The sequence below is a fragment of the Pelecanus crispus genome, chromosome 7 (assembly GCF_030463565.1).
Source record: "Pelecanus crispus isolate bPelCri1 chromosome 7, bPelCri1.pri, whole genome shotgun sequence".
NCBI lineage: Eukaryota > Metazoa > Chordata > Aves > Pelecaniformes > Pelecanidae > Pelecanus > Pelecanus crispus.
In genome coordinates this window covers 447,053-474,034 of record NC_134649.1, presented here as the reverse complement: position 1 = coordinate 474,034, position 26,982 = coordinate 447,053, and the positions used below count along the sequence as shown (strand labels likewise).

Genomic DNA, 26,982 nt, shown 5'->3' with positions numbered 1-26,982 from the left:
CGGACTGGGGGTCCCCCCGCGGAGGCAGCACCTGTGTGGTGGGGGGAAAGGGGCCGGGGGCTCGCCCAGGGGGCAGAGGTGCCCTGGGGGCTGGGCTGGGGGGCAATATGGGGCTGGGGGGCTTCCCTATCCCAGGAGGGTCCCTGTCCTGGGGGGGGGTCCCTGTCCCTGGGGGCATTCCCTGTCCCAGGAGGGTCCCTGTTCGGGGTTCCCCTGTCCCAGGGGGGGCTTCCTATCCCGGGGGTCCCCTGTTCCGGGGGTCCCCTGTCCCAGGGGCACGTTCCCTGTTCTGGGGGTCCCCTGTCCCGGGGGGTGGGGGGGGGTCCCTGTCCCAGGAGGGTCCCTGTTCGGGGTTCCCCTGTCCCGGGGCGGGGGGGGCTTCCTGTCCCGGGGGTGCCCTGTTCCAGAGGTCCCCTGTCCCGGGGGGGGGGTGTCCCTGTTCCAGGGGGTGCCCTGTCCCGGGGTGGATGTCACTGTCCTGGGGTCCCCTGTCCCAGGAGGGTCCCTGTTCGGGCTTCCCCTGTCCCGGGGGGAAAGGGGGGGGGCTTCCTGTCCCGGGGGTCCCCTGTCCCGGGGGTCCCTGTCCCGCGTCCCCTGTGCCGGTGGCATTCCCTGTCCCAGGAGGGTCCCTGTCCCGGGTGGGGTCCCTGTCCCGGAGTGGATGTCACTGTCCCGGGGTTCCCTGTCCCGGGGTCACCTGTCCCAGGAGGGTCCCTGTTCGGGCTTCCCCTGTCCCGGGGGGGAGGGGGGGCTTCCTGTCCCGGGGGTGCCCTGTTCCAGGGGTCCCCTGTCCCAGGAGAGTCCCTGTCGCGGGGGTCCCTGTCCCGCGTCCCCTGTGCCGGGGGCATTCCCTGTCCCGGGGTGGAGGTCGCTGTCCCGGGGTCCCCTGTCCCAGGAGGGTCCCTGTTAGGGGTTCCCCTGTCCCGGGGGGGGTTCCCCGTCCCGGGGTCCCCGCGCGCCGGCCCAGCGCATGCGCAGTGGCGCTCAGGCACCGCCCGGGGCGGGGCGGGGCCCTGGGCTCTCGCGCGAGGTCACGTGGCTGCTGTCAAACCCTGAGCCCGCGGCTCGCGGCGGAGCGCCGTTACGTGTGACGACACGGCGGTGCCGGTCTCGCTTTGTGATTGGTTAGAAGCGCCGAAGGCTTTTCGCTGCTATTGGCTGGCGGCTGGCTTGGGGCGGGGCCGGCCGCGGCGGGTAGGAAGAGACGGGTGGGCGGGGAGGGCGTGGCCCGAGCGGCAGTTGTGGGCGGGGCCCGCGGTGACGCGCTCGCTTCACGGCAGCCAATGAGCGTGCGCGGGGGGCGAGTTTGAATCGGCGGAGGCTGCGGCGGGCGCAGAGCGAGCGGCCGCCATGAGGAAGAGGTGCGGGGCGGCGGCGGGGGGGGACAGCCAGGAGGGCGGCAGGGACCGGGACACGGGCGGGGACCGGGGACGGGGCGAGCGGGGGTGACAGCCGGGCGGCGGCGGGAGGGCGGCGGGGGCCCGGACAGGGACCGTGGGACGGGGGGGCCCGGGCGCCGGCCCGGTCCGGCGGCTGCTGATGGCCGGCGGGCCCCGGTGCCCTCAGCGAGGTGCTGGCGGCCGAGGCCGTGTCGTGCCTGAACCGAGCCATGGCGGCACTGCGGGACATCTGGGAGGAGATCGGCATCCCCGAGGAGCAGCGCCTGGAGCGCACCGACGTCGTCAAAAAGCACATCAAGGTGAGGGGCGGCGGGGCGGGGGGTCCCCGGGGCCCCCGGGGCCGCTGTCGAGCCCCACGCTCGCTCGCTGCTGGGCCCGCGGCTGCGGGCAGAGCCCCGGTGCCGGGGCAGCTCGGCGTGAGCTCTCCCAGAAGCTCTTTCTCTGGGCCCCCGGGCCCGGCTGTGGGTACGGGGTCCCCCAGGCCTAGCGGGAGCACCCGGAGCTCCCTGCTTACATCGGGAGCACCCGCGGACATCGCCGTGCCCCTGCCCTCACCCCACGCTGCCCGGTCCTGCTGGGCACCCCGCTGCCTGCCCCTTCCTCCGGCCCTTTCGTCGCTTGGCCCCGGTGGCAGTTCTCTAGCTGCGGTCCCACTGGCCTGCCCGCTGTCCCTGCGCATTCCCTTCTCGTGCTCCATCCCCGCAGCCTGCCTCTAACCACACCTGTGCTGCAGAGCCTCCTGGACATGATGGTCGCAGAGGAGGAGAACCTGAAGGAACGCCTCTTGAAGAGCATTGCCCTTTGTCGGAAGGAGCTTGACACCCTCTGCAGGGAGCTCCAGCTGGACCCCTTTGAGGTAAGGTATTGCTTTTTACTCTGAGGATCCTGCTGGCAACAGTCTTCTGCTGCCTGGCCTCTGCCCGGGTGCCTTGGAGAGGCTGGAGCTCACGAGGCAAGCGCCTGTTCAAAACCACTTTTCCTGACGCTTGGTAGAGCTGGAGGCTTTGTGGCACCTCACAGGTTGGGCGCTGGGAGATGGTAGTGAGGAGGTCAGGGGTCTAGCAGCATCTCATTTTGTGTGTTGCTGCTGTGTTTGCACCTTCCTGGGGAGCATCTTGCTCAGAACTAGGGCTTGTGTCCCAGGTCTTCGTTTAAGAAGCCTTAAATACGCAAGCCAGGTCTGCGAGAGTTGTGGAGAAGAGAGCTGATTTCTGGACTCTTCTAGGTAGAGGAAGAAACTACTATTCTGCAGATGGAGAAGAATTTGCGCACCCGCGTGGAAGTGATGTTAAAGCAGAAAAGGGACAGGAAGCAGGAGCTGAAAACCCTGCAAGAACAAGACCGAGACTTGTGTGACATCCTCTGCATGACCCCATTCTGCATCGACAGCAATGCCGTGCCCAGCCTGGAGGACCTGGACCGTTACAGGCGCCACTTGGCCTCCCTGACCGCTGAGAAGGTAAGCGGAGAGGCGGTGAGGATCTCACCGAGGGTGGCACACAATGCGCTCGCTCGTTTCTAATGCCGATCGTCATCTCCAGGAACAAAGGCGAGAAGAGTTTGTCAGCAGCAAGCGGCAAATCATCCTCCTCATGGAGGAGCTGGACCACACTCCAGACACAAGCTTTGAGCGGGACGTGGTATGCGAGGACGAGGAAGCCTTCTGTTTGTCCACGGACAACATTGCTGCTCTCCAGAATCTGCTGCAGCAGGTATGTTGGCACACTGAGGCAGCGTTGCTTGCTGTGGAGGCTGTCGATGGGTCCTGGGAGCAGTTGGCATCGCAATGTCAAGAGCAACTGCTCGGTTTTCAGCAAGCCTGTGTGTTAGAACATTCTTTTGGGAGCTTTTGCAAGGAGATCTTGGAAGATGGGCGAGTGGCTTTGCTAGGTGCAGTAGAGCAAACGGCCTACTCGTGCCCCTCGGGGCCAGGCTGCGCTGGCGCTGACCCTGTGCTCTCCCTCCTGTAGCTGGAAGCTCAGCGATCCCTGAACGAAGCTGTGTGCTCAGAGCTGCGCTCCAGAATCGTTGCACTTTGGGAAAGGCTGCAGGTTCCCATGGAGGAGAGGGAGTCTTCTGCGGTGCACATGACTGGGTCCAGAGCCAAAACCAGGAAAGCTGTAAGGACCATCCTGTGCCCTTGCAGGGGGAGGGCTGGGGAGCAGCAGCTCTGGGTTTCACGCTCCTGTCTGCTCAGCCAGAGTGCTTCCAGCAGTCAGGTGCAAGGGGAGCAGGCCAAATCCTGCCCTCGCGGGTGGAGGAGCTGCGAGTTGATGCTGGCGACTCCCTCATCTTAGAAAGTGGCTTATGCAGAAGATAAACCCTGTTCTGCTCCTCTTCTCGTGCTGCCTTCTCTGAGTCTGTGCTCTCATGTTGTTGGCAGCTGCAGTTGGAAGTGGACCATCTGGAGGAGCTGAAGCTGCAGAACATGAAATCTGTGATTCAGGCTATCCGGGCAGAGCTGGCTGTCTACTGGGACAAATGCTTCTACACTCAGGAGCAGAGGGAAGGCTTCAGCCCCTATTACGATGGTGGGTGCTGGCTCTTCCTCCTTGCTGACTCCCCTGCAGGAGCTGTAGGCTGCCTGCTGGCAGGCCAGCTGCCGAGAAGGGCTGCCCTCGCTTGCAGAGGTGTGGGGATCCCGGTTGCCTCCTGAACATGCTGTTGTATCCCTTCCAGAGGACTATACAGAGACCCTGCTTGAGCTCCACGATGCTGAGGTGGGGAAGATGAAGAGCTACTATGAAACACACAAAGATCTGTTTGAGGCTGTCCAGAAATGGGAGGAGAACTGGAAGCTGTTCCTGGAGCTGGAGGTATTGTCCGGGCAGGAACGTGCTCTGTCTGGCTCAGCGCTAGGTCAGCAGGCAGTGCACACCTCTGCTCGCGTGTGCAAAGTGCTGTTGGGAAAGACCAGGGAGGCACAAGGAAACCGTAGTGGGTTGGTGAGGGGATGGGGTGCTGTACCTAGAGTGCTGGTATGGTTTGCGATGGGGGCTGCGCAGCAGGGATGGCTTCCTCCAGGGTCTGCGTCCTGTGGGGCGTGTTGGGCTGTGAGACTGGGTGGTTTTTGCTTCTCTCCTGACCTCCCTTCTGTACCAGAGGAAGGCAACTGACCCCAGTCGCTTTGCCAACCGTGGGGGGAATCTGCTGAAAGAAGAGAAGCAGCGAGCAAAGCTGCAGAAGACGCTTTCCAAGGTAGGTTCAGCCCTGGAGAAGAAGCTGTAGTCCCGGATAGGCCTGCCAGCACTTGGAGCCAGCAAGGGATATCTGGGCGTGGAGATGCCCACGTTCAGGAGGGCAGCCTCTCCACGCTGCCCTTGTGCCCTCCCCAGCTGCAGGAGGAGCTGGAAATCAGGGTCCAGGCCTGGGAGCAGGAGCACGAGGGAACCTTCCTGGTGAAGGGGCAGCAGTTCATGGAGTACGTGACGGAGCAGTGGCAGCTGTACCGCCTGGAAAAAGAGAAGGAGAAACAGGAGCGGGTGAGTGCGAAGCTGAGGATGCTGCCTCCTGGCCTGGAGGAGCCTCTGCCGCGTTGGGTGGGTGGGGGGAGCTGCCCGAGCCGCTGCCCAGGGCTCTCTGCCTTCTCACTCTCTGCCTGGAAGTGGCTCTGCACGCAGCCACCTCTGATAGCGGGACTGGCTTCTGTTGCTATCGGCATCTGTGCGTTGAGCCCCTTTCCTGGCCCCAGCTGTGCCAGAACTGCAGCTTGGCTCTGGATACCTATAAATCTCCCTTGAAATACCTGCTGCTTGGCTCTGCCGCAGACTGGCTGCGGCGTGTTGCCCACTGGCAGAAGCCTGCCCTTCCCCTGGCACCGTGTGGCAAGCAGGCAAGCTCCGCAGCTCTGTGTGGCCGGTGCCACGCCGCTACTCTGCTCGTGTTTGTAAGTGCAGATCTCTCACGCAGCACCTGAAGAAAAGTCGCCAGATTGAGACAGAGATGATGTACGGAAGCACCCCGCGGACACCCATCAAGCGGCGAGTGCTCGGCTCCCACACGCCTGGCAAAGTAAGGAAGGTAAACTGTGTGAAGCAGCACAGGTGTGCTGGGACCGTGCTGGGAGCTGAGCACTGTCACTAGGCTAGGGCCTTGCCTTGTCTTGGGCTGGCCTGGGTCCCATGCAGAGATGCGGGGAGGGTTCAGGGTGCTGCAGCAACACGATGGAAGCAGGGAAAGCGCCCAGGCCATGGGCACCTCTCTTCTCCCTGGGGATGATCAAGCCTGTTGCGCTGTGGTCTCTGGCAGCAGAAGGCTGTGCAGCTGCCGGCTTCCTCCCTGCGTGACATGTGCTCTGCTTTTTCCCCTCAGCTCAACGGCACTTCCATCTCCAGCGCCACACCCAACAGCACTGTTCGTTCAGTTTTTGGGGGAACCATCTACCACTCGCCAACATCTCGGTTGCCACCTTCTGGAGGGAAGGTAAGGAGCTTTCCAGGGAGCCCCTGTCCAGCAGGGTGGGCCGTGGAGGAGGTGGGTGAGCTCCGACTGCTGTGATGCTGAGCGATGCTGTCTCCCCTGCCAAGCTTCTGAGGTCCAAAAGTCCCTGTTTGGCCACAGCTTGCCGTGTTGGGCTGCCGTGATCCTGGCAGGATACCTCTGGGACCTGAGGGAGGAGGAGGAGGGTAGTAGCAGCGTTCAGGAAGTCTTCCTCCAGCCCAGATTTCTAGCATGTACCTCTGTGCCAAGCCTGCAGCTTAGGGGACCTTCAAAACTTGGGTGTGGTGCAGAATTGAGCCCTAGACCATGGAGGGGGCCCCTGGAGCTTGAAACTACTCTGGTATCGCAGAGCGACAGGCAGCAAAGCTAGCGCAGCTCTCCTAGCTCTACTTGATTCTTGTGTCCCATCTAACTGCTGCTTCTTCCTGTAGTTTAGCCAGGCTCGGACCCCCAGCCGCGTGGCTGCGAAGCCCCCCCGTCCCGGATACAGAGAGAGGAACAAGGAGAACATGTCCCAGCTGAACGGAACCACCCTGAGCGGTGGGTGCACCCCCACAGCCCCTGCCCAGCGTAACCACAGCGTTAATTCTGTTGCCAGCACCTATTCTGAGTTTGCGGTAATTCACCTCTTCTAAACCCACCTCCCCTCTGTGGGCAGCGCAGGGGGGGTGTGCTCCCCCCTCCCAGAGCACCCCACGGGGCTGCAGCTCTGTCCCCACGCAGAGCAGCCGCTCCTGCCAGCGCCCGTGGCAGCAGAGCTGTTGGCTTCTATGTCAAGAACTTAAAATTTGAGATTTGGTGGCTGAGGCCAAGCACCGCTCATGTTGCGCAAAGGCCCTGAGCAGCCCAGTGGGGAACAGACAAACACGAGGGAAATGCTGGCGTTCAGGGGCACGTCCTGGCCCCGTGCATGGCCCAGGCCCCGGGCACAGCCCCGCAGCCACTCTCCCGAGGTGGGTCTGTTTCCAGCTGCTTGAGCAAAGCCTCCCCCCTGCCCCTGAGGTCCGGGACACTTGATGCAGCATGTCCTGGGGGTGGTGACGCTCCCCAGCCTCTCCAGGGGCTGCAGCGTGGTGCCCGGGCAGCTGGCAGCAGCAGCGCTCTCACTGTCCGAACCCCGTCAGTGGGAGAGGGTTGGGTCGGTCTCCCGACCCCCCAGGCAGGGGAAGCCTTTTCCTGCTGCCTGCACGGACTCAGGCGTCGCATGCTCGCGTGGGACTCTGCTTGCTGTCCCCCCCCCCCGAGCTGAGGCTGCAGTGGGACCCCGGCATCTGTCCCACCTTTTCCGCTGGTCTCCCTGCAGCCAGGTGAGCCAAGGCTGCAGAGCTGCCCCAGCTGCTGAAGAAGGTGATCTCTGCTGGTGGACGGGGCTTTGCTGTCTCTGCCTGGCTTGGAGGTCCCTCGGTGGCCTCTGCCCTTCCATGAGGAGGGGCTGAGCGCAAGCTTTAACGTCTTTTGACGCTAGACAGCCACGAGCATCCCTAAGCCTGTGTGTGGGGTGCGCTGCGTGCCCCCGGGGCTGCGCTGAGTATTTCCCTGCTGATCCCAGGCTTGTGCGCAGCCTTGGGGCAGGGAGGGTGCTGGTTTGTGATGGATCCAGATTCCTGCTAGGTGTTCCCTTCCTCCAGCAGCTGGGCACAGCTGTCCCTGTCCTCCTGCTTCCCGGGACAGCCAGCCTGCACGCTGCAGGAGGGAGGGATGTGGTTCCCAGCCTGGAGCTGTTTGGGCAACAGGTATTCCTGCTTCTGGGAGGCTGACAGGCTCCAAGTTCTTTCTCAGCTACTCAACGCTAAGGTTTTTCTGCCCTCTTCTGAAGCAAGAGGGGTGGGGAGCCCAAACAAACAAGCAGGAACAGCTCGGCCTACCCTCCTTGCTGGCCTGGAGCTGTTCCCGCTTTCCAACAAAGCCGTGAAGCAGCAGCTCTGTCCCTGCTGCCATCTGCGCAGCTGCCCCCTCTGTCCCCTCATCCCCCATCTCCTGCTTCTTGTTTCCACAGCGCGAACTTTCAAAGGCTTCCAGGTCTGACGGTAGCTCCCGCATCCTGAACTCCACCACCACCCATGCCTTCTGCTGAGGCGCTGTCTGCCAGGCTCCAGCTGCTCCTTAGCCATAGTGAGTTGCTGCTCCGGCAGAGCATCACACAGATCCCCCCGCGCCCAAAGCCTCCGTGCCGTAGCCTTAACTTTTAGCTGGGTCCCAGGCATTAACTCCGGCCAGCCTGGCTCCCTGCGGGGTGGGGGGGGAGTGTCTGCCTGCCGGACTAGGGTGCGAAAGGGACGCTTTTAAAAACTTGCTTTTATTTGGGGAATTCTTGCAAATGTTTGTGATTAAAGATTTGAGTACGTGGTCGTGTTAGGGTAGCGCAGCGGTGGGTGCCGGCTCCTGCCGCAGCCCGGCTGGCTGGGGCGAGTGTTGGTGCTCAGTTGCAGGGGCTCTGCTGTGCTTGGGGACAGACAGGACCTAATTGAGAGAGCTGGCTCCAGTGCATTTCCCCCCTCCATTTCTGTAGCTACTGTCCATCAGCATCTTCTTCAACATCACAGCAGGCTTGTTTTAGCTGGGGTTTCCTTAGCAGGCTTTGCTTGACCTGAGCACTGGGCTCAGCCCTGCTGCACGCTGGGCGCAGCGCTGCGGGTCTTGTCTCTCCCATGCCGGCTGGGGGTCCTGGGGGACAGTGGCAGGGCGGGGGATCCCGGGGGGAGCAGCAGGGCTCTTCGCAGGAGGCAAGCTGACCAGGCACCCCCCTGGAGCCCTCGTGGCTGTGTGACTTGTACCCTGCTGCTCCCTCTGGCCTATCCCCAAGCTGTGGAGGGGGCAGAGCCTGCAGCAGGGAGTGCCTGGGCACACGTTACTAGCAAGGAAGCGAGCTACAGTGAGACAAGGCCTTCATCCCCGCCCTTGGCAAGGCAGGCAGCTTGTCCTACCCCCAGGACCTGCTCCATGCAGTCCAGCACTGCCCGCTGCCCTCCCTTGCCCTTCGCTTTGGCAGAGGACAGCGAGCTGCATCCTTTGGTGGTACAGCTCAGCCCGGAGCACGGTGTGTGTGGGGGGACCCTGTTTGCACCTTTGTTAATGAAGCTCTGTCCCTGATCATGACTAATTTGCACCTTGTTATCACTACAGTCCCCCACTTGCTGTTATTTATTCTCCAGGTTCTCTCCCATTGCTCTGTAACTCTGTATATACTGTTTGTGGGAATAATACGTATATGTGTATATAGCTGCTGCTGTTTGTGTGTCTGTGGGGTGACCAAAGGCTCCCCTCGTGCGGCCCTGCAGCTGGGGAGGGGAGGAGGGTCAGGCGTGGCTGAGAGGGGCCGGGGGAAGCTGGGAACGTCCTTTGTACGCAGCACGACGCACCACCACAGCTGTTATGGAAAAGTACGTGTAATAAAGGCTAGAGTCCTTCCCTTGGTTGTCCTTAGTGCTTGTGCAGCTGCAGCCCCGCTGGGGTCAGGCACGAGCTCCAGGGTGCAAGTTCCCTTCACCGTGGGCTAAACCCAGCCAGGTCCTGTCCTGGGGGGCTGCCTGCACCCCTCCGCGGGCAGCGTGGTGCTGGGGCTGGTCCTGGCAGCAGGTGGGCAGGAGCAGAGCCTGCCTGCACCTTCCTCACCGCAGGCAGCCACGGGGCCCTCACGGCTCCAGCACGCAGATGTAGGTGGTCCAGGGCCCGCAAACCACCTCCTCCGCCTGCAGCCCCTCAGACACTAGGTACTGGACGCGGCGTGGCTGGTCTGAGCTGGCATTGTCCCCGTGTCCCAGCTGCCCGTATTTACCTGCAGACACAACAGTTGTGCCACGACGTGGCCCTTGGGGTCTCTGCCCTGGCAGGGCGACGGCTCCCCAGGCCTTTTGGGGGAGAGGGAGGAAATGTGAGAGTGCGCCCGTACAAACAGCTCCAGCCAGGAACCCGGGGAAGTGCTGTGCTATGAATCCTCACAGTGATAAAAATCAATCATTGTACAAGTCAATGGTAAGGGAGCAGAAAACAAAAGCTGGGCCTGGGGGGGTGTTGTGCCGCCCCAGAGCAAGGCTTCACTTACCCCAGCCCCAGGTGTAGAGCTCACCGCCTCCTGCAAATGGGACAGCACCCATCAGCCCGCGCGGCAGAGCAGGGGGCTGCCGGCCCCCGGCCTCTGCCCCACCGTGTCCCGGTGAGCCCTGTCCCCTGCCAGCCGCCCCCGAAAGCAGGGGTGCTGCCCACCGCCCCGCCGGCGAGAGCCGGGCACTCACGTGTGACGACGGCCGTGTGCCGGGACCCGCAGCTGACCTTGCTGACCTCCAGGTCCTGCGGCAGATCCAGCAACGCCGGGAACGCCTGGATGGAGATGAACGCGGCGTCCTCGGCAGCCGGCTGCTCCCGGCAGGGCGTCAGCTCAGCGTCCCCTGGGGAAGAGCCGACCCTCAGCTCCCGGGAGCGACCGGGCCCACAAGGAGCCACCGGCGCTGCCCGCAGCTGTGCCCGCCAGCAGCACCCTCACCTGCACCCGCGTCCTCATCCCGTGCCCGCTCTTCCGCCAGCGTTTTGGAGGGCAGGGCCAGCTGGCCCGACTCGTTCCAGCCCCACATGTAGAGGTCTCCTGCCTCTGCGGGGCAGGGGGGTCGCATCAGGGGTGGCCCCGGAGCAGAGCGCAGCCCCGAACCCCCCGTTGGCGGCAGCGGCTGGGTGCCCTGGGGCACCAGCACCGACCGCACGCGGCAGAGCGCTGTGCACTGGGCTGCCCCAGCACCAGGGACGTGGGGTAACCGTGACGCGGGGGACAGGTCCTGCCGGGGCCTTACGCCCAGACCACCCCCACCCCAATCCAGCATGGCCCCTCACCGCTAACGCTGGCCGAATGCCACCCGCCGGCTGCCACCGCCTGCATCGGCACGCCGGCCAACGCCTCCACCAGCCGCGGCTGCAGCTCCGACTCCAGGGTCCCATGGCCAAGCTGCCCGTGCCTGCAGGGAGATGCACATGGATAGACAGACAGACAGTCGCCTCCCGCACCCCACTGCCCTCCAGCCCCCCTCACAGCTCCCTGCCCCGCAGTCCTGACTGAGCCCCCTCCTGCTGCCGCCAGCCCAGCCCCGGCCCCCAGACTGCCCACCGGTGCCATGTCCCAAGGGAAGGTGCCCGCGCCTGGTGCCAGGCTGCGTGGGAGGCTGGCGGGGGCTCGGCGGCCCCGGTGCCCCGCGGGGCAGGCGGGTTGCAGCGCAGAAGGCTGCAATTCAGTAGCAGCTGCACGACATGAGACAAGAGCCTGTGCTGTCGTGCAATTGCTGTGCGGTGAATGGCCCAGCTCTCAAGTAATATGTTCATGAGTTAGTGCATTGATCATCTAATTTATTGCTGAGCTTATCTGAGCCAGTAAACAGCACAGCACTGGCACACTGCTTGGCCCCAAGCCTGAAAGCGAAAGCAGGGGATTGCATGAGGGGACAAGTTTGGGCTCATATGGGGGGGGGGGGGGGTGGAGAACTGGCACCAGCTGCCATGATGAGCGTTGCACATGGTGGGCATGCAAAGGAGGGCAGGCCCACACACTGAGACATGGGAAATCCTGTGTGGGTGAGCAGTGCCCCCATGGGTGCTGTCAGCAGCACCAACGGCTCGGGGCGGGGGGGGGGGGAGCATGGGTAGTGCCAGCCATGGCCCGGGAGAAGGCAATGGCAACAATGTGCACGCAGCTCCTGTCACCATTCAGGCCAACAGAGCCTGAGCTGCTGAAGGAATAACCACAGCTGAGGGGAAGAGCTGATTCCAGAAATAGGGAAAAGCCGAGCACCAGCAGGAAGGTGATGCCCAGTGCAGGGCATCTCACACACAGGACCAGAACCCTGACAGCCCAGTTACAGACTGGGGAGGTTGGTGGTGAGCAAGTGGAACATAAAGCACCAGTGGCTTTAACTGTCAAAGCTGTTGCAAAAGCAGAAAGAGTGGGAAGTGGCTGTAAAGGTAAAAAACAGCTCGGCTGCACACAGCAGGTGAGTGTAGTGTTGCATCCTGGGGATCATCAAAGTGTCATAACAGGACACCAAAAACTGTGCTACTGCAAAGACTTTCTGCTTTCCTTCACGGGGATATCTGCAGAAGACCAAGGCAAAAAGAGCTGCACAGAGTGGGGCTAAATCCCGGCTGGCCCCCAAGCACGGCGGGCACTGAGCTGTGGCTCGGAGAGCCGACATGCAGGGAAGGCTTTGCAGCAGTGGGGAAGCAGCTGCCAGCGCCTACAGCCTGCGGTGAGGAGGCTACAAAGGCTTGAGCAGGGCCAGTGCCTAAATGTTATACAGAACTGTAACTGCAGGATAGGCATAGGAATGTGTTAGAATATTCTCAGCCTTGTTGAATAACCAAAGCTTAACCATGGCATTTAGTTTTTTCAAAAAAAAAAAAAAAAAAGTTAATCCTAAAATACACATTCACAGGTGTAGAAACCTTAACTGCTGAAGACAATGCAAGAAGGACAAGCTAATGTAGTGTCTGCAAATCCAACAACTGCTGCTTTAAACTGGTTTATGTTTGCTGTGAGGACGGGCCGGCCAAGACCCACTCCGGCCACCAATGAACAGCAAATGGGGAACAAAACTTTCACGGCATTGCTTAAGAGCCTGCCAGCAGTCCTCTCTCATCCAAATCTAATGGGGAAGCTTGTGCTGCCAGCAGGGCTTGAATGAGGAGATGCGAGACTCAGCTATTCAGGTGCTCGGCAGCGTTCCTATAAAGGCATTATATACCCTACACTCTCTCCACTGATCAGAGTTTGGCAATACCTGGAGAAACGTGAAGTTGGATGATGATGACAATTATTCAGATAGCCACAAGAAATTATATTGGCTAGGTCTGAAGTCATTAGCTCCCAGCTTTCATTGCATTTTTCTCCTCCCCACCCCAGCAAATATTGGCTTAGACTAACCAGAGGTTAGGTTTTCATTACCGAAAGGGAATTATTTAATCAAATAATAGCCTTAGAATACACTCTTGCCATTCCTTAACATAAATTATATAGGGGTTGGGGTTTTGTTTGTTCTTTGAGAAGAGGTCAGTAGGTGAGACCAGCGCAGGTGGTTTGCTCACCCCACACAGCTCCTCAGCCGAGCGGCGGGGCCGGCCGCAGGGCAGTGCTCACAGGCAGCACCGCATCGCTCCCCTCTGAACGCTGCCTGACTGGATTTCTGCTTGCAAGCTCATATTCTAATTCCCGTGAGATTGATGCAGGCTTTCCTTCCTAAATCCTGGCTCAGGTGACAACGGATGTTCCCACTGCCTTTATAAATCATGATAATCTTTCCTTCTGTAAACCCTGTTTTGCTGCAATTCAGCAATCTTGCTAATAAAATCTGTTAGGTTTATATGAGTTATTACAAAAACAAACACATACCAACTTGCAGCTTGGTTGGAGTTATTTTTAGGAGAAAGGGTAAGTAAGAATCTCTCACATAAGATGTTGCAGCAGTATTACAGTACTATGTTCTTACTGCATTTAAAGTGGTAAGAGTTAGTTCTGCAGCTTTTAAAATTATTATTTTATACAGAACAAATATCAAACTATATCAAACTATCCTGAGCCGATCAGAAACACCGAGGGAGGGCAACGGGCCAGGTCACGCAGCTCTGCTGACTACGACCGACCGTCTTTGGTGGTTTTGTCTTCCCTAAGTAGCAAAGAAAGAGGAATACGTAATCCCTTCCACCCTATGGATATTGAAAACGAATAGTTACTGTGGTAAGGATTGATCACACACCGGCATCCCAACCCAGCGCCCGTGCATGTCCGTCTGCGGCGCTGGGGACGTACGGCCACAACCCGACAGATTTACCGAGCGTGGGGGTCGGAGTGTGAGAAGACCCGGCGATGCCTCAGCTACCCCAGAAATGAGCCCTGCAGTAACGGGGCTTTAGCGGCCCACGGCTCCCAGCGCATCTTTGCAGCTCTGGGCCTGAGAGGCTGCATCGCCTCACCGCCCTCAGCCGAGGGGGACGGACTCGCACCCTAACACCAAGTGACGTGGGAGGGTAAGGAGGGGCGGGCTTGCACCCCGATACCTCTGTCCCTGCTGCACCCCCACACCCTTCCCCGAGCCCCCACAGCCCTAGCACCAAGCAGCGTGGCAAGGTAAGGAGGGACAGACCTGCGCCCGAACCCCGGGCAGTGCAGGATGGCGGAGGCAAAGGAGGAAGGGCTGTAGCTCAACAGCAGTTGTATGTAATCAAGATTACTTAAGAGTTATTAACTGTAGCTCAACAATTATGTGCAACACCTTGAAGAACAACAGGATCATGAAGTAATGAGTGATGTGTTTACTAGGCAATTAATTTGCTGATCGTGTAATCACTTTATTAGATTATTTTACCGTGTTGACTAATCAATCAACGCTACAGAGACTTGAACCAGTTTGTCTTAACCCTGCAAGCTAATGGGGGGGGAATCAGACCGAGGCGACCCCCCCCACCCCGACATCCTCTCACCTGCATCCCCTGCAGTCCCTCCTGTATCCCCCACATCCTCCCCGGCGTCCCTCTCGCACCCCCCCATCATTCTCTCTGCGTCCCCCCAGCACGCTCAGCACCCGTCCCCGCATCACCTCCCTGCCCCGTCATGTCTTTAATCTCACACCCACCTGCTGCAGCCCTCCCGCCTTCCCCAAAACTGCCCGGCAAACCCGCTGCCGTCCCTCCCTGCTGCCACCCTTCTCCTGTACCCCCATATCCCCCTCCCTGCATCCCCTTCGCACGCCCGGCACCACCCGCCCCACATCGCCTTTGCACGCCCAGTACCACCTGCCCCGCATCCCCTTCGCACGCCCGGCACCACCCGCCCCACATCGCCTTTGCACGCCCAGTACCACCTGCCCCGCATCGCCTTCGCACGCCCGGTACCACCCGCCCCGCATCACCTTCGCACGCCCCGCATCCCTCCCGCTCACCCCACCCCGTCCCTCATGCCCTTTCCGCGGGGCGGGCGCCCTGTGCCTGCAGCCTCCCCCTTGCCCCCGCACCCACCTGCCACCGCCCCAGCCGTAGATCTCCCCACCGGCGCCCAGCGCCAGGGCGTGCTCGTGGCCCAGGGCCAGCGCCCGGGCCCGCAGCCCGGCGGGCAGCGCGGTGAAGAAGGGTGGCCGCGGCAGGGCGAAGCCGCCGGGCAGCAGCGGCAGCGGCGGGGGGCGGTGGGGTCCCGTCGGCAGGGCCCGGCTCCAGGCGGGGTCCCCCCGCAGCCCCTGCAGCGCCGCTGCCCGCGGCCAGGCCTGCGCCGCCGCCACTCCCCGCAGCAGCAGGTGCGACTCGGAGGGCAGTGCCTCGGCCCAGCCCGGCAGCCGCTGCCGCAGCCCCGCGCTCCGCAGCTCCAGCCCCGCACCTGCCGCAGCGGGGCCGTCAGTGCCCGGCAGCGGGGGGACAGCCCGGGGGACTGGCACCGGGGGGGTCATGGGGACATCCCAGGGGGACAGGGACATCCCAGGGAACCAGCACCGGGGGTGTGGAGCATCCCAGGGGGACAGGGACAGCCCGGGGGACTGGAATCGCCAGAGGGGTCATGAGGACATCCCAGGGGGATCATGGGGACAGCCCGGGGGACAGGCACTGGGGGCGTGGGGCATCCCGGGGGGACCGGGACATCCCAGGGGACCGGAACCACCAGAGGGGTCATGGGGACATCCCGGGGGAACCAGCACTGGGCAGGGGGGTCATGGGGACAGCCCAGGGGGATGGGGACAGCCTAGAGGACCAGCACCAGGGGCGTGCAGCATCCCAGGGGGACGGGGACATCCCAGGGGACCGGAACCACCGGAGGGGTCATGGGGACATCCCGGGGGGACTGGCAGCTGGCAGGGGGGCAGCCCGGGTGGACTGGCACCGGGGGGGTCATGGTGACAGCCCGGAGAACCAGCACCGGGGGCGTGGAGCATCTCGGGGGGCAGGGACAGCCCGGGGGAACCGGCACCGCCGTGGGGGGACGGGGACATCCCAGGGGACCGGCACCGGGGGACCGGAGCATCCCAGGGGGACGGGGACATCCCAGGGGACTGGAACCGCCAGAGGGGTCATGGGGACATCCCGGGGGAACCGGCACCGGGCGAGGGGACGGGGACATCCCGGGGAACCAGCACCGGAGGGGTCATGGGGACAGCCCGGGGGTACCGGCACTGGGGGGAGGGGGGCATCCCGGGAGATCAGCACCGCCGCGGGGGGCGGAGCATCCCGGGGGACCGGAGCATCCCAGGGGGACGGGGACACGCCGGGAGGACCGGAACCGCTGGCGGGGGCACGGGGACGTGGAGCATCCCAAGGGAACCGGCACCGGGGGGCGGGGTCATGGTGACGGCCGGGGGGGACCGGCGTCGCCGGCGGGAAGCATCCCGGGGGAGCGGCACCGGGGGATGGGGCGGGGCGGGACAGGACAGACCGGGGGAAACCGGCACCGCGGGGGCGGGCGGAGAACGTGGGCCGCCGTCCCGGGGGAGCGGAGCGGGGAAGCGGGCGGCGGCGGCACGGCGGGCCGGCTCCGGGCAGCGCTCACCGGTCTCCACCACCACGTAGCTCCAAGCGGGCCAGACGCGGCGGAGCCCCTCGGGACCCGCCTCCAGCCGCCGCGGCCCCGGGCCCGGGCCCGCTTCCCCCGCCGCCTCCTCCGTGCTGAAGCCGAAGACGACCCAGGCGCGGCGCGGGGCCGCCATGGCGGGGCGGGGCGGAAGGGGCGGCCCCGGCGGAGGAGGGGACCGCGGGGCGGGCGGGCGGGCGGACAGACAGACAGACAGACGCAGGGCTGTGGTCCAAGAGCAGCTTTAGTGCAGTGTCACCGGGCGGGCCCGCCGCCGTACCGGGCCCGGCTGTGCAGGGCCCCCGGGCCGGCCCTCCCGGTTAAGGCAGGCGGTGGCAGAGACAGCGGCGAGCCCCCTCCGAGCCCCGGGGCACCGGGCAAGGTGCCTCCGGGCGCAGCAGTGGCCCGAGCCCCACGGCGAGCAGCCCACAGCCCCACGGCGAGCAGCCGTCCCCGAGCAGGGGGTGCCGGCCGGAGCAGAGTGCGCAGGCAGCCCCCGGCCGGGCCCTCACTCCTGGCCAGGGTTGGGTTTGATGAGGCCGTAAGCCACGGCCTGCGCCAGGCTCTCCTTGGCCGCCTGGGCCACGCGCGGCTTGTCCTTGTCCTTGGCGAGCACCGAGAGGATCTCCAGCGTCTCGCTGGCCATCAGCTGCTCCGCCACCTCCCGCTCGGCCGCCATCATGTTCATCACCACCACGGCCCCGCGGTGCTGCAGCTCCACGCTGGGGCTCAGCAGCAGGGCCTGCAGGATCTCCAGCCAGTGCACCGTCTGCGGGGGGAGCGGGGCCGCGCTCAGCACTGCCCCCCGTGAGAGGGAGGCCAGCTCCCTGCAGCCCTGATGCCCCCCCAAAACGCCTCCCCCCCCCCGGCTCAGCATGAGGTTGCTCTGTCTCCTGGGGCCAGCGCTGGGACGCAGCTCCAGGACACCGGGGGAGGGAATGTGGGACAGCGGGTGCTGTCCCAGGGGGTTCCGGGTGCCCCCCGCCCCGCCGCTGGACACTCACCACCTGGGGGATGCGCTTGCAGATGGGGGGGTGCAGGGCAGTCAGCATGGCCAGGGTCCCCGAGGCTGCCCGCCGCAGTTTCTCGTCCTCCTCCCCGCTGTACAGGACCATCAGCTTCAGCCGGTCGCTGCCCTCGGCCAGGAACAGCTCCTGCACCTGTAGAGGAGGAGGAGGAGGAGGGGGCGAGCGGGGTGCGGGGGGCTGGGAGCCCAGCGCAGACCCCCAGCCCGCCCCGGCCCACCCCTCACCTCCTTGCTCATGGCCATGTTGCACATGCACTCCGTCGCAGCCAGCCGGATCAGCTCGTGCTCCTCAAACATGTACCCCTCGATCATGGGCACAGCCTTCTCCTTCAGGATCTTCTGCCTGCGGCGGGGTGTGGGTGAGCGCTCCCTGCCCAGGGCAGCACACTGCTGGGGCAGGCAGGGACCCTCTCCCCCCCTCCCCGGTGCAGCTCCGCCCTGGCCCCACCGCCCCTACCGCAGCCTCTCGCTGATGCCAGCCAGGTTGGTTAATGCCATCAGCCCCTCGAAGTTCTCCAGGCCCGTGCGCTGAAGGTGCAGAAGGCTCACCAAGGGCCGGACCACCTCGTAGATCTGTGGAGACAGCAGTGCAGGGCTCGAATCCTGAGCAAGGGGCAGGGACTCTGCACCCCATGGAGCAGGGTTGCAGGGAGCTCTGAGCCCAGCCTAAAGGCAGAGCTGCTCCCGTGGTCAGGCCCAAGCCAGCGGGCCTTTGTGGGGAACAGCGAGGGTCTTGCCACCTCCTGCTCCCCAGGGAAGGGCAAACCCAGGCAGGGAGTTCCTGCGGCACAGATCCTGCCTCGGATCACCAGTCCTGAGGTCTTTAGCTCCAGGGCTGCCAAGCTCTTTCCCAGTGGGCAAGGAGGAGCGGAAGCCCACCCTATCCCAGGTGCTGCACACAGGGAGCAGGGCAGTTCCTGCCAGGGCAGCCCCTCCTGGCGCTGCTCAGCTCGACGCCTCTGCAGAGCGGACAGACGCCCGGCTGCAGCAGCCTGGGCACACGGGGCAGGGTGAGCCCCTGCTGCAGCCCCATCCCCACTGCTGCTCCCACGCGAGCCCCTGCACAGCCCCTGCTCGGCAGACCTGTCCCCGCAGCAGCGACACGCACCCGCTCTCCGGGGAAGGCCATCTCCGGGTTGGAGGTGATGGTGATCTTTGCCAGGGCCTGAGCTGCCTTGGTCTGCCCCACCTCGGTGCCCTCCAGGGACAGCGGGATGAGAGCCTGCGATGGAGAGACAGCAGCCAGTCCTGCAGCCAGGTCACAGCAGCCCCAGCTTCCCCAAGACAAGTGTAGGAGGGAGCCAGCGTGGTCTCCTGCCAAACCACAGCCACCCCACCCAGAGCCCCAGCACGTGGCACGGGCCAGCCGCACAGCGAGTCCTGTCCCCTCACCTTGCCTCCTCCCTGCGCAACCACACCACCCCGGTCCTCCGCCTCCTCCACCAGCGCCAGGAACACCCTAGGGACAAAGCAGCTGGAGTCAGGGACCTGCCACAGTTGGTCCCAACAGCACGCAGACACCTGCAGCAGGCCCAGGCTGCACCAGACTCCCGGACGCTCCCTTTCTACTCCTAAGAGCTTGCATTCACCACAGGCATGTAAGTTTGCCAGCAGGACGCCGGCAGCCTCAGAACCCAGCTCCCTCCCTGCCACCCCCCTGCACACCCATACCTGGAGATCAGCTCCCGGCAGGAGTTGGTGAGCGCCGGGTTCTCGCTCTTCACCATGCAGGCCAGAGCTGACACCACACCGGCCATCAGCAGCTTCCGCACCCGGCGCTTCACAAAGTCCGGCTTGTCCTGTCCCAGAGGCAGGGTCACCGCTCGGCTCAGTGGCACCAGCCTGCTGCCATCCACTGTGAGCTCTCTGACCTCACCCCTGAAGGCCCCAGGGACACCCCGCCCCCACTCAGGACCCCGGGCTCTGCCCACCCATATGCTCTCCCCCAGGGCCAGGGCTCCCAGCAGCTCCGGAGAACAGCCGTGCCCTGCTCACCTTGGGGTGCTGCTCCGGAATGTGCTGCTTGGCGTACTTGGCCAGCTCCAGCATCTGAGGGTCCGGCTCCTCGTGGTCGTAGCTGTTGGTGCAGTTCACTAGCGTGGAGGCAACCGCGTAGAGCACGCTCCTGTCCTCCGACTGCAGCAATAACAGAACACCCATCGTACCCATGACGGAGAGGACAGGCCAGGGCTTGAGCCCACCCAGCACCGCTGGGCCCTTGCACACACACCCCAGCCCCGTGGCGTAAGCCCCACAAACCCCTCCAGCAAATTTCCCCAGTGCCAGGGCGCCCACCGGCCAGGAACCCCACCGCAGCGCTCAGCACGCACCTTGGCCAGGTGGAACATGGCCTGCATCGCTGCCTTGTCCTCCACAAACTCCTCCTTGACATCTGCATCGAAGGTGAGGTAGGCCAGGCCCTCTACCGCCCAGCGCCGCGTGCCCGCATCGATCGTCTCGTTGCAGAGCCACCTGAGACACACAGACCCCGTGAGCCCAGGCTGCGGGGCACCCCGCCCAGCTCCCCCCCACCCCAGGCCCGGCGGCACACACTTGCGGCACTGCTTGGCCAATTTCATCGTGGAGCCCTCGGCAAACTGCTTCATGCTGAAGTCGGTGCCTCCGGCGGATCCCAGCTTGCAGAGCCCCTGCAGCCAGGAGCAGAGCGTCAGGGCGGGAATGGCCACGGTCACCCCGAGGCACCTGTGAGAGCCCCCCAGCACGGAGGAGACAGTGCCGTGGACCCATGGGCCCTGCAGCCACAGCCTGCCCAGTACCACCCAAGGGCTCGGCACAGCCGCTCCTCCCGCCCCTGCCGCGCTCACCACCAGCGCCCGGATGCGGATGCTGTCCCTCTCGCTGTGCTTGTAGATCTCCTTGAGCAGGCTGACGCCGTTGGCAGTGATGAAGGAGGCACGCTTGGCCTTGTCGGCAGCGTGGATCAGCGCCTCCACCGCTACCAGCTGGTGGGCCTCGCAGACGGAGGCACAGAGGGACAGCACGCTGTCCATGATCCCCTCCAGCTCCAGCACCCTGTTCCCAGCATCCGAGGGGCCCTGCAGCAGGCACGACACCGTCTGGATGGCCCGCAGCTTCCCAGACAGCTCGTGCCCCTCGAACCAGCTCCTGCAGGGGAAGACCACCAGGAAGGATAAGGCTGATCCCACCCAACCACCTTCAGCCACACCTGCTGAACCCCAACACAGCAGGTCTCTGGTGGGTCTGCAATCTGCTTTTATCACTAAGAGCAAAAAGGTCTGGAGATAGGAGCGCTGCTGCTACCTCCCCAGAAGTCTGCTGGCTGTATGAGACCGAACCCCCCCTCCGCCCCCAGGGATGCCCGGGCTCACTTCACGTAGTCCTCGCACAAGTGGTGGAAGTTTTCCCTCTCAGCGTCGCATTTCAGGTCATCGTAAAGTTTGCTCAGCAGAACCGAAGCGCTCATCCGGCTGTTCTCCGTCACGGGGAGGCTGCCTGGGGCACCGCACACTGTGCCTCCCACCTCCAGGATCTTCTTCAGGCCTAGGAGAAGGCCAGGTCAGACACCCCAGCGAGGAGCAAAATGGGGCACGCAGGCAGAGCCGAGGCACGCGGCACCCCGAGGCAGAGGGGTGCAATGCCCCAGCGGGATGCTGTGGGCCGTTATGCTCACCCTGGTCGATCACCCAGAGGCTCATGCTGTTGTTGGTCTCCTTCGGCGACTTCCTGGGCACCACCTTGATGAGCAGGTTGAGGGCGTTGTCGCGGCCGTGCGCAGAGGCCCCTTCCAGTGCTAGCAGCTCCAGGAGGTGCTTGATCAGTAGTTTCAGGTCCTTGGAGGAATCTTCCAGAAGAGACGGTGCCCAGCAGTCAGCGCCCTAGGCACAGGCCTCACCCCCGCCGTGGTAAGGCTGGCAGGAGATGCTGCCATGACCAGGGGCTCCTGCCTCCCAGCTCAACCTTGTATTAACCCCAGACCAGAGCCCCAGCCCTGCAGCAGGGAGCGGTGACGAGGCAGGCAGCGGGAGAAGAACCCGCTGCAGCTCCGTGCCTCCCTGGGGTGCTCTCCCCACCCAGCCAGGGCAGCAGGCACTCACCCAGCACCACCGCATCCTCCTTGCCACGGAAGTCCTTCTGCAGCCCCTCCTTCAGGGAGTCGAACATCACGTGCAGAAGGTTGCAGGCAGCCAAGGAAACCTGCTCGTGCTCCACACCCAGCACTGCTGAGAGACGAGGGGCCCCCAGCTCTGCCAGGATGGCCATGGTCTGCAGGTACAGGCACAACTGTCTGCTGGAGGCTTCGGGGAAGCCTTAGCGAGGTCCCCAGCACCTCAACAGGACGCTTCCTTGCCACAACAAGGCTCTCAGGAACTCAAGCCTGGCAGGTGACAGCTCAGAGCTGCTCTGCTCAGCAGGACTGCAGCCAGCCGCAAGCAGAGGCCAGCGACACTCCCTGGCCTGACACACTCCACAGCCTCCCCGACATTGATTCCCCGGGACCCAGCCCTGTCACGCAGGAGAGCTGGGCTACGGCGGGACCTACCCGAGAGCGGTGCCCAGAGCACAACCCCACCAAGGTACGCAGGGCAGCCAGCATCAGGTCAGCCTTGGCCGTGTCAAGCAGCTGCGTCAACAGCCGCACACCATCGCTTTGGAAGATTTTCTCTGCTCCGGCCTCCTCACGCGCCAGCACAATCAGGTTCTGCGCAGCCTGGGAAAGGAGAGTCACGTCTGGGTCACCTGCCCGCCAGAACACAGCCCACCATGCACAGGGATCCTTCTCCAGCGGGAGCTGGCTGGGCAGCCAGTGCAGCCGCAGGCACCTGCCTTCTGCCCCAAATCTCCGGGGAGCAGGTTCTGCTGGTGGGAAACCCAGCGCTGCCTGGGCAGCACTGTTCAGACAGCAGAGCTGACCTGAGAACACCGTTCCTCCCCTCCCTGCCTTCCAGCCAAGCCACGTTGCCCTCCGCTCCCCAGAGCTCGGACCTTTTGCTTCTTGTCCGCATCCTTTTCTTCAGGATCCAGCAAGATCTGGAACATCTGCTCTACCTTCGAGTCCGTGCAGGACATGGTCTTCATCTGGGACAGAGCAGAAAGAGCTGCTCAGCCCTCACCGCTTCCTTGCGCCTACGGCGGGCCCAGAGCAGCCCCCACCTCCCCGCTCACCTTCTCGTGCATGCTGCTCCCCAGGGCGCGCAGGGCCTCCTGGAAGGCCTTGTTCTTGGGCTCCAGGCTGACGCACCGCTGCAGGTCACTGACAGCCTGGTCCAGGCGGCCCAGCTTCTGCAGCGCCTGGCTCCGGCGGAACAGGGCTTTCATGTCCCGGCCATCAGCTTCAATGGCTGCGGACGAGCAGGGGAATCTATCGCAAAGCCCCTGGACTGCTCCGGTCTGCCTGGACAGGCAGCGCACAGAGGCCGGTCCCCTGCCAACCGCCACTGACCTTTAGATGCATCGGCCTCTGCCTTGGCATAGTCCTCCTGCAGGGAGAGAGTCGGCGAGAGGGAAACGCCTGACGTGCTGCCTGTGCAGGCCTCGCTCAGCCCAGCCTGCTGCGGGCAGAGGCAGCACCCACTGCTTTAGAGAGAAGAGCAGGGAAAGGACTGTGGGGTTTGAGGATGGAAACGGTGTTACTGAGGACAGTGAGCCAACCCAGTAGGACACCCTGTCCTTCCTAGAGCACAACCCTCATAGGGCCCCCCGATGCTTTTTAAGTGCTCCCAGTCTATTCGAGCCCCTGAAGTTCCTTGTGTTCCTCCTTGTCTCAGAGACAGCTCCACAGCAGATCAGAGATGCTGTGACTACCTGGGGAACAGCCTCAGAGCACACGGGTAGCCCAGGCATGGACAGGAGCACCCTGCCCTGGCCCTGACAGCCTGCCCAGGAGGTAGGGCAGCACGGGACAGCGGGCAGGGCCAGCAGAAAAGGTGAGCAGAGAAAAAAACACCAGACAGCGTCCTGCCCGGGGACCCACAGCACCCTGTCCAGGGACAGACAGCGCCCTGCCAGCGCAGGCGCACAGCTGGCAAAGGTGGATGGGCTGGGGCAGCCGCCAGCAGCACAGCCCCGGCAGGTCAAGGCGGCCGGGCAAGTTCCTGCAGGGCCCGTGGTGACGCACCCACCCCGCTCTCACCAGCTTCAGGTAGCAGGCGGCCCGGTTTCGGTGCAGCACGGCTCGCTCCGGCTCGGCATCGCAGAGACTCAGCGCCTGCGTGTAGGCAGCGAGGGCCGCGGCGTGGTCCCCCGCCTGGAAGAGCGCATTGCCCTGCTCCCGCAGCTGCCCCGCTGTCACCTGCCGACGGGCACCGGCTGGTACATGCGTGCCGGGGGGACTGGGCATGGCCCTGACCCCCCCCACGGGCACCTGCCCCGGGACGGGGCCCCCAGGACAGGGCCCACCGCCCCCGGCTGCCCTGGGAATGGGCCCGGGACAGGGCACCCGGGACAGGGCCTGCCAGCCCCGGACAGACCCGGGACAGGGCCCCCAGGACAGGGCCCGCCGCCCCTGGCTGCACCGGGACAGACCTGGGACAGGGCCCACCACTCCCGGCTGCCCCACGGATGGGCCTGAGACAGGGCCTCCGGGACAGGGCCCCTGCGACAGGGCCTGCCGCCCCTGGACAGACCCGGGACAGGGCCCCCGGGACAGGGCCCGCCACCCCTGACTGCCCCGGGAGGGGCCCGGGACAGGGCCCACCGCCCCCGACTGCCCCGGGGATGGGCCTGAGAAAGAGCCCTCAGGACAGGGCACCCGGGACAGGGCCCGCCGCCCCCGGCTGCCCTGGGAGGGGCCCTGGGCACCGGCCCCCGGGACATTGGGCCATGGCCCGGCCCCGGCAGCCGCGGCCCCCGGCAGCAGCCGCCCTGCCCGCCCCTCCCGGCAGCCCCCGGCCGCCGGGCCCCGCTCACCGCCTCCTCCATGGCGCCTCTCTCGCCGCGCCCGTGACGTCACCGCCGAGCGCCCGGGCAACCCGGACGCCGCCGCCCGTGTCACGTGACGGGAAGCGGAAGGGGCGGGGCGAACGGAAGGGGCGGGGCGGACAGGAGCCTCCAGCGCCCCCCCGCGGGCCGGCGGTGCCGCCACCGGCCACGTGCGACCTCGTGCGCGCGTCCCCCCCCCCACCCGCCTGTGTCCCACCCCCCCCCGCAGCCCCGGGCAGGGACCCCCGGGACCCCCGCCCCGCCCGCCGCCCCCCTCAGCAGCCCCGGCCGGGGGGCGTGGGGCCGGGGGCACCGGGGGGCGGCGGCGGGAGCCCCCCGGGGGAGCGGGCGCTGCAGGGCGGCCGGGAGCGGGGCTGGCGCCCCCCCGGGGGGCCGCAGGGCGGGCGGCGGGCGCGGGGCAGGCGGCGGCCGAGGCGGCAGCACCGGGTCCGGTAGAAGTGGAAGAGGTCGACGGCCATGAGGAGGAGGACGAGGAGCCCGTAGAGCCCCACGAAGGGCAGGGCCAGCGGGTTCCTGCGGGGGGGGGGGGGGCACCTCAGGAGGGGGCAGCCATGGAGCCCCCCCACCGCCACCCCTGCGCCAGGCAGGGCCCAGCCAGGGCCAGCTTTGGGCCCCGGGGGTGACCCCACGCCAGCTCCCGGGGCTGTGCCGGGAGCCCCTGCCACCCCCGAGCACCTCAGCCACCGCAGCCCTGAGCACCGCGGCCCGGCTGCGGCCCCGCTCACCGGAGGAAGCCCGGGCCGGCCAGGCTGGAGAGGTTCACCCCGGTGAGGGCCTCCAAAGTCAGCTGGGAGCAGCAGGACTTGAGGGCGCGTGGGCTGAGGCGGCAGCAGTAGCGGTGGCCGGCCGGGTCGGTCAGCCGCGGGCAGTAGAAGCCGGGGTGGTAGCGGCCATCGGGGCCGGCGTAGCCCTCGCAGAGGTGCGGGTTCTGCGGCGAGACTGTGGCGAGGAGCAGGCGGGCACGTGGTGAGCGCCGGGGCTCAGCCGCCCGCTGCGGGGTGCCGCGAAGCCCGTGAACGGGGCACGTGCTGGGCTTCGCCCCTGCGTCGCGGCGGTGGGACAGGCTGCCGGCTCCAGCGAGGTGACCCTGTGGCAGGGATGCTGTGGAGCGGAGCCTTCCTCGGCCCCAGCAGGGACGGGCTGGGAGCACCCCGGCGCCGTGGGGCCTCGCTGCTACGGCACAGGAGCCCCCGGGTCGGCCCTTGGGGTGGGCCCAGGTCACGGCTGGGCTCCAACCCGACAGGCAGCACCGGCCGAGCACAGCCCTACCCGGCACCACCTGCTGCCGTGACCGCCAGCGCTCGCCATTGCTCCGGCAAGGGCAAACGCAAACGCGGGTGAGGAGTGTGATGGCGGCAGAGGGGAGGGGAAAGCCCCCGGGGCCAGCCCCGATCTCCCCATGCAGAACCCCATCCCCGTTCCCCACCGCCCCGCGGGGACAGCACTTCTCACCTCACAGATGTGCTGCAGCGGGACCAGCCCCAGCACTGCCACGCCTGGGCCACCATCCCCAGCGCGGACCACCGCCTCCCGCCACAGACCCCCCAGCCTCCATCGGGGGCCATTTGGGAGCAGCCCACAAAGGGCGAGGCCCCAGCAGGGACAGGGAGGACAGGTTCAGGGAGCAGGAGGAGCGGGGCTGTACCTGTCCCAAGGAGGCCGGGGCACAGAGCCGTGGCAAGGAGCAGCCGGAGCAGGAACCCACCCAGCATCTTCTCAGCCCACCCTGGGCAGAGGCAGCTCTGGCTCTGACAGAGGCAGAAACCACAGCCCCTCCTGCTCCCGCCTCCATCACGGCCCATCAAGAGCCGCTCGGAGCCATTAGAGCCTCCAGCACTCACTGCCCGCTCCGCAGGGACCAGGGCGGGAGGCGGGAGCATCGCTAATGAGCTGCTCGGGGGCCAAGTGCGGGACAGGAGGTGCCCTCCCCACCCCGCAGCGGGGCCACCGGCCACATCTCGGCCCATCTGGGGGTCCCGGCATTGCGGGCAAGGGCCACAGGCCAGGCTGGGGGCATGGGGCGAGCGCTGGGCCCCGGGGCTGCGGGCAGGGAAGCCGTGCCGCAGCCCCTCATGCCGCAGCCCCTTGGCAGCCCGGCCCTGGTGGGCAGCGGGCCCTGCGCCAGCAGCCTGGCCCCCCGCCAGCCATGCCATTAGCCCGGCTCCGGCAGAGCCGCCCGCGGCACACTGTGCCGGTGCAGGGCCTCGGCCCCCCGCTCCCCGGCACAGCCCCGCAGCGTGTTCGCACCCCCAGCTGTGCACCAGGCCTGGGGGTCCTGCCCCACCATGCTGCCCTGTGCCAGGCTGTCCGCGGGGCAGTGCGAGGGGCTGAGCTGACAGGGCTGGTCCATGCTGGGTCCACTCTGCCCGTTCTCAGGGCTGCAGGCGCGCGGGGCCGCAGCCGAGCCCATGGGACACGGGCTGTGCTGGAGGGCTGCGTGGGAAACCATGCCAAAGCTCAGCCAGCACCACCTCCTCGCCCGGCCCTCCCTGCGTCTGCTGGCACCCCTTTGCGGTAATTAGCCCCGAGAGGGCCAGGGGAGCGTGGCAACCGCTGCGGTCCCCACAGCAACCGGGAGGATGCTGCTGGTGACGTGGTTCCTGCAGCCCCTGGGGCATCGCAGGCCGGGCTCCTTGGGCACCTTGGCCACTGGCCGAGGGCTTCGCCCCACTCTG

The 26,982-nt window shown here is 65.3% G+C and overlaps 3 protein-coding genes across 4 annotated transcripts; 1 reads left to right on the top strand and 2 right to left on the bottom strand.

Moving 5' to 3' along the window:
• The first annotated feature begins 1,350 nt into the window (after window positions 1-1,350).
• Window positions 1,351-7,943, top strand: PRC1 (protein regulator of cytokinesis 1). Of its 2 annotated transcripts, none has more exons than XM_075713941.1 (14): window positions 1,351-1,361; window positions 1,567-1,699; window positions 2,134-2,256; window positions 2,626-2,859; window positions 2,942-3,112; window positions 3,371-3,520; window positions 3,784-3,931; window positions 4,080-4,216; window positions 4,503-4,598; window positions 4,736-4,882; window positions 5,310-5,411; window positions 5,712-5,822; window positions 6,272-6,457; window positions 7,837-7,943. In XM_075713941.1, the coding sequence occupies exons 1-14, from the start codon at window positions 1,351-1,353 to the stop codon at window positions 7,912-7,914; spliced, it is 1,827 nt and encodes a 608-aa protein (XP_075570056.1). In that variant the 3' UTR covers window positions 7,915-7,943. The 2 variants fall into 2 exon arrangements, with proteins under 2 accessions (XP_075570056.1, XP_075570055.1); XM_075713940.1 differs by having other exon boundaries at window positions 5,310-5,420.
• A 1,529-nt stretch (window positions 7,944-9,472) lies between these two features.
• RCCD1 (RCC1 domain containing 1) lies at window positions 9,473-16,495 on the bottom strand. The gene is made up of 7 exons (XM_075714512.1): window positions 16,339-16,495; window positions 14,826-15,177; window positions 10,662-10,783; window positions 10,321-10,425; window positions 10,073-10,225; window positions 9,883-9,912; window positions 9,473-9,615 (listed from the first exon to the last, which is right to left on the bottom strand). Exons 1-7 carry the CDS (start codon window positions 16,493-16,495, stop codon window positions 9,473-9,475), a joined length of 1,062 nt encoding a protein of 353 aa, XP_075570627.1.
• Window positions 16,496-16,867: 372 nt separating this feature from the next.
• On the bottom strand, window positions 16,868-22,703 carry UNC45A (unc-45 myosin chaperone A). Its single transcript, XM_075713536.1, has 17 exons — window positions 22,532-22,703; window positions 22,352-22,444; window positions 21,909-22,076; window positions 21,463-21,631; window positions 21,039-21,209; window positions 20,737-20,908; window positions 20,212-20,512; window positions 19,940-20,034; window positions 19,717-19,858; window positions 19,382-19,522; window positions 19,058-19,185; window positions 18,779-18,845; window positions 18,495-18,608; window positions 17,844-17,959; window positions 17,612-17,729; window positions 17,364-17,519; window positions 16,868-17,128 (listed from the first exon to the last, which is right to left on the bottom strand). The coding sequence occupies exons 1-17, from the start codon at window positions 22,682-22,684 to the stop codon at window positions 16,868-16,870; spliced, it is 2,565 nt and encodes an 854-aa protein (XP_075569651.1). The 5' UTR covers window positions 22,685-22,703.
• Between the last annotated feature and the right edge of the window lie 4,279 nt (window positions 22,704-26,982).

Excerpts from the sequence above, each read along its gene's own strand:
- PRC1 (XM_075713940.1), top strand. Across the intron at positions 2,860-2,941 it reads CCTCCCTGACCGCTGAGAAG|GAACAAAGGCGAGAAGAGTT; the intron begins GTAAGCGGAGAG and ends CGTCATCTCCAG. Across the intron at positions 6,458-7,836 it reads GCACCTATTCTGAGTTTGCG|CGCGAACTTTCAAAGGCTTC; the intron begins GTAATTCACCTC and ends TTGTTTCCACAG.
- RCCD1 (XM_075714512.1), bottom strand. The coding sequence starts at position 16,495 with ATGGCGGCCCCGCGCCGCGCCTGGGTCGTCTTCGGCTTCAGCACGGAG. Across the intron at positions 10,426-10,661 it reads GCATTCGGCCAGCGTTAGCG|AGGCAGGAGACCTCTACATG; the intron begins GTGAGGGGCCAT and ends CCTGCCCCGCAG. Across the intron at positions 9,616-9,882 it reads GCTCTACACCTGGGGCTGGG|GTAAATACGGGCAGCTGGGA; the intron begins GTAAGTGAAGCC and ends TTGTGTCTGCAG.
- UNC45A (XM_075713536.1), bottom strand. The coding sequence starts at position 22,684 with ATGAAAGCCCTGTTCCGCCGGAGCCAGGCGCTGCAGAAGCTGGGCCGC. Across the intron at positions 22,445-22,531 it reads GGAGCAGCATGCACGAGAAG|ATGAAGACCATGTCCTGCAC; the intron begins GTGAGCGGGGAG and ends GCTCTGTCCCAG. Across the intron at positions 17,960-18,494 it reads TGGCCTTCCCCGGAGAGCGG|ATCTACGAGGTGGTCCGGCC; the intron begins GTGCGTGTCGCT and ends CTGTCTCCACAG.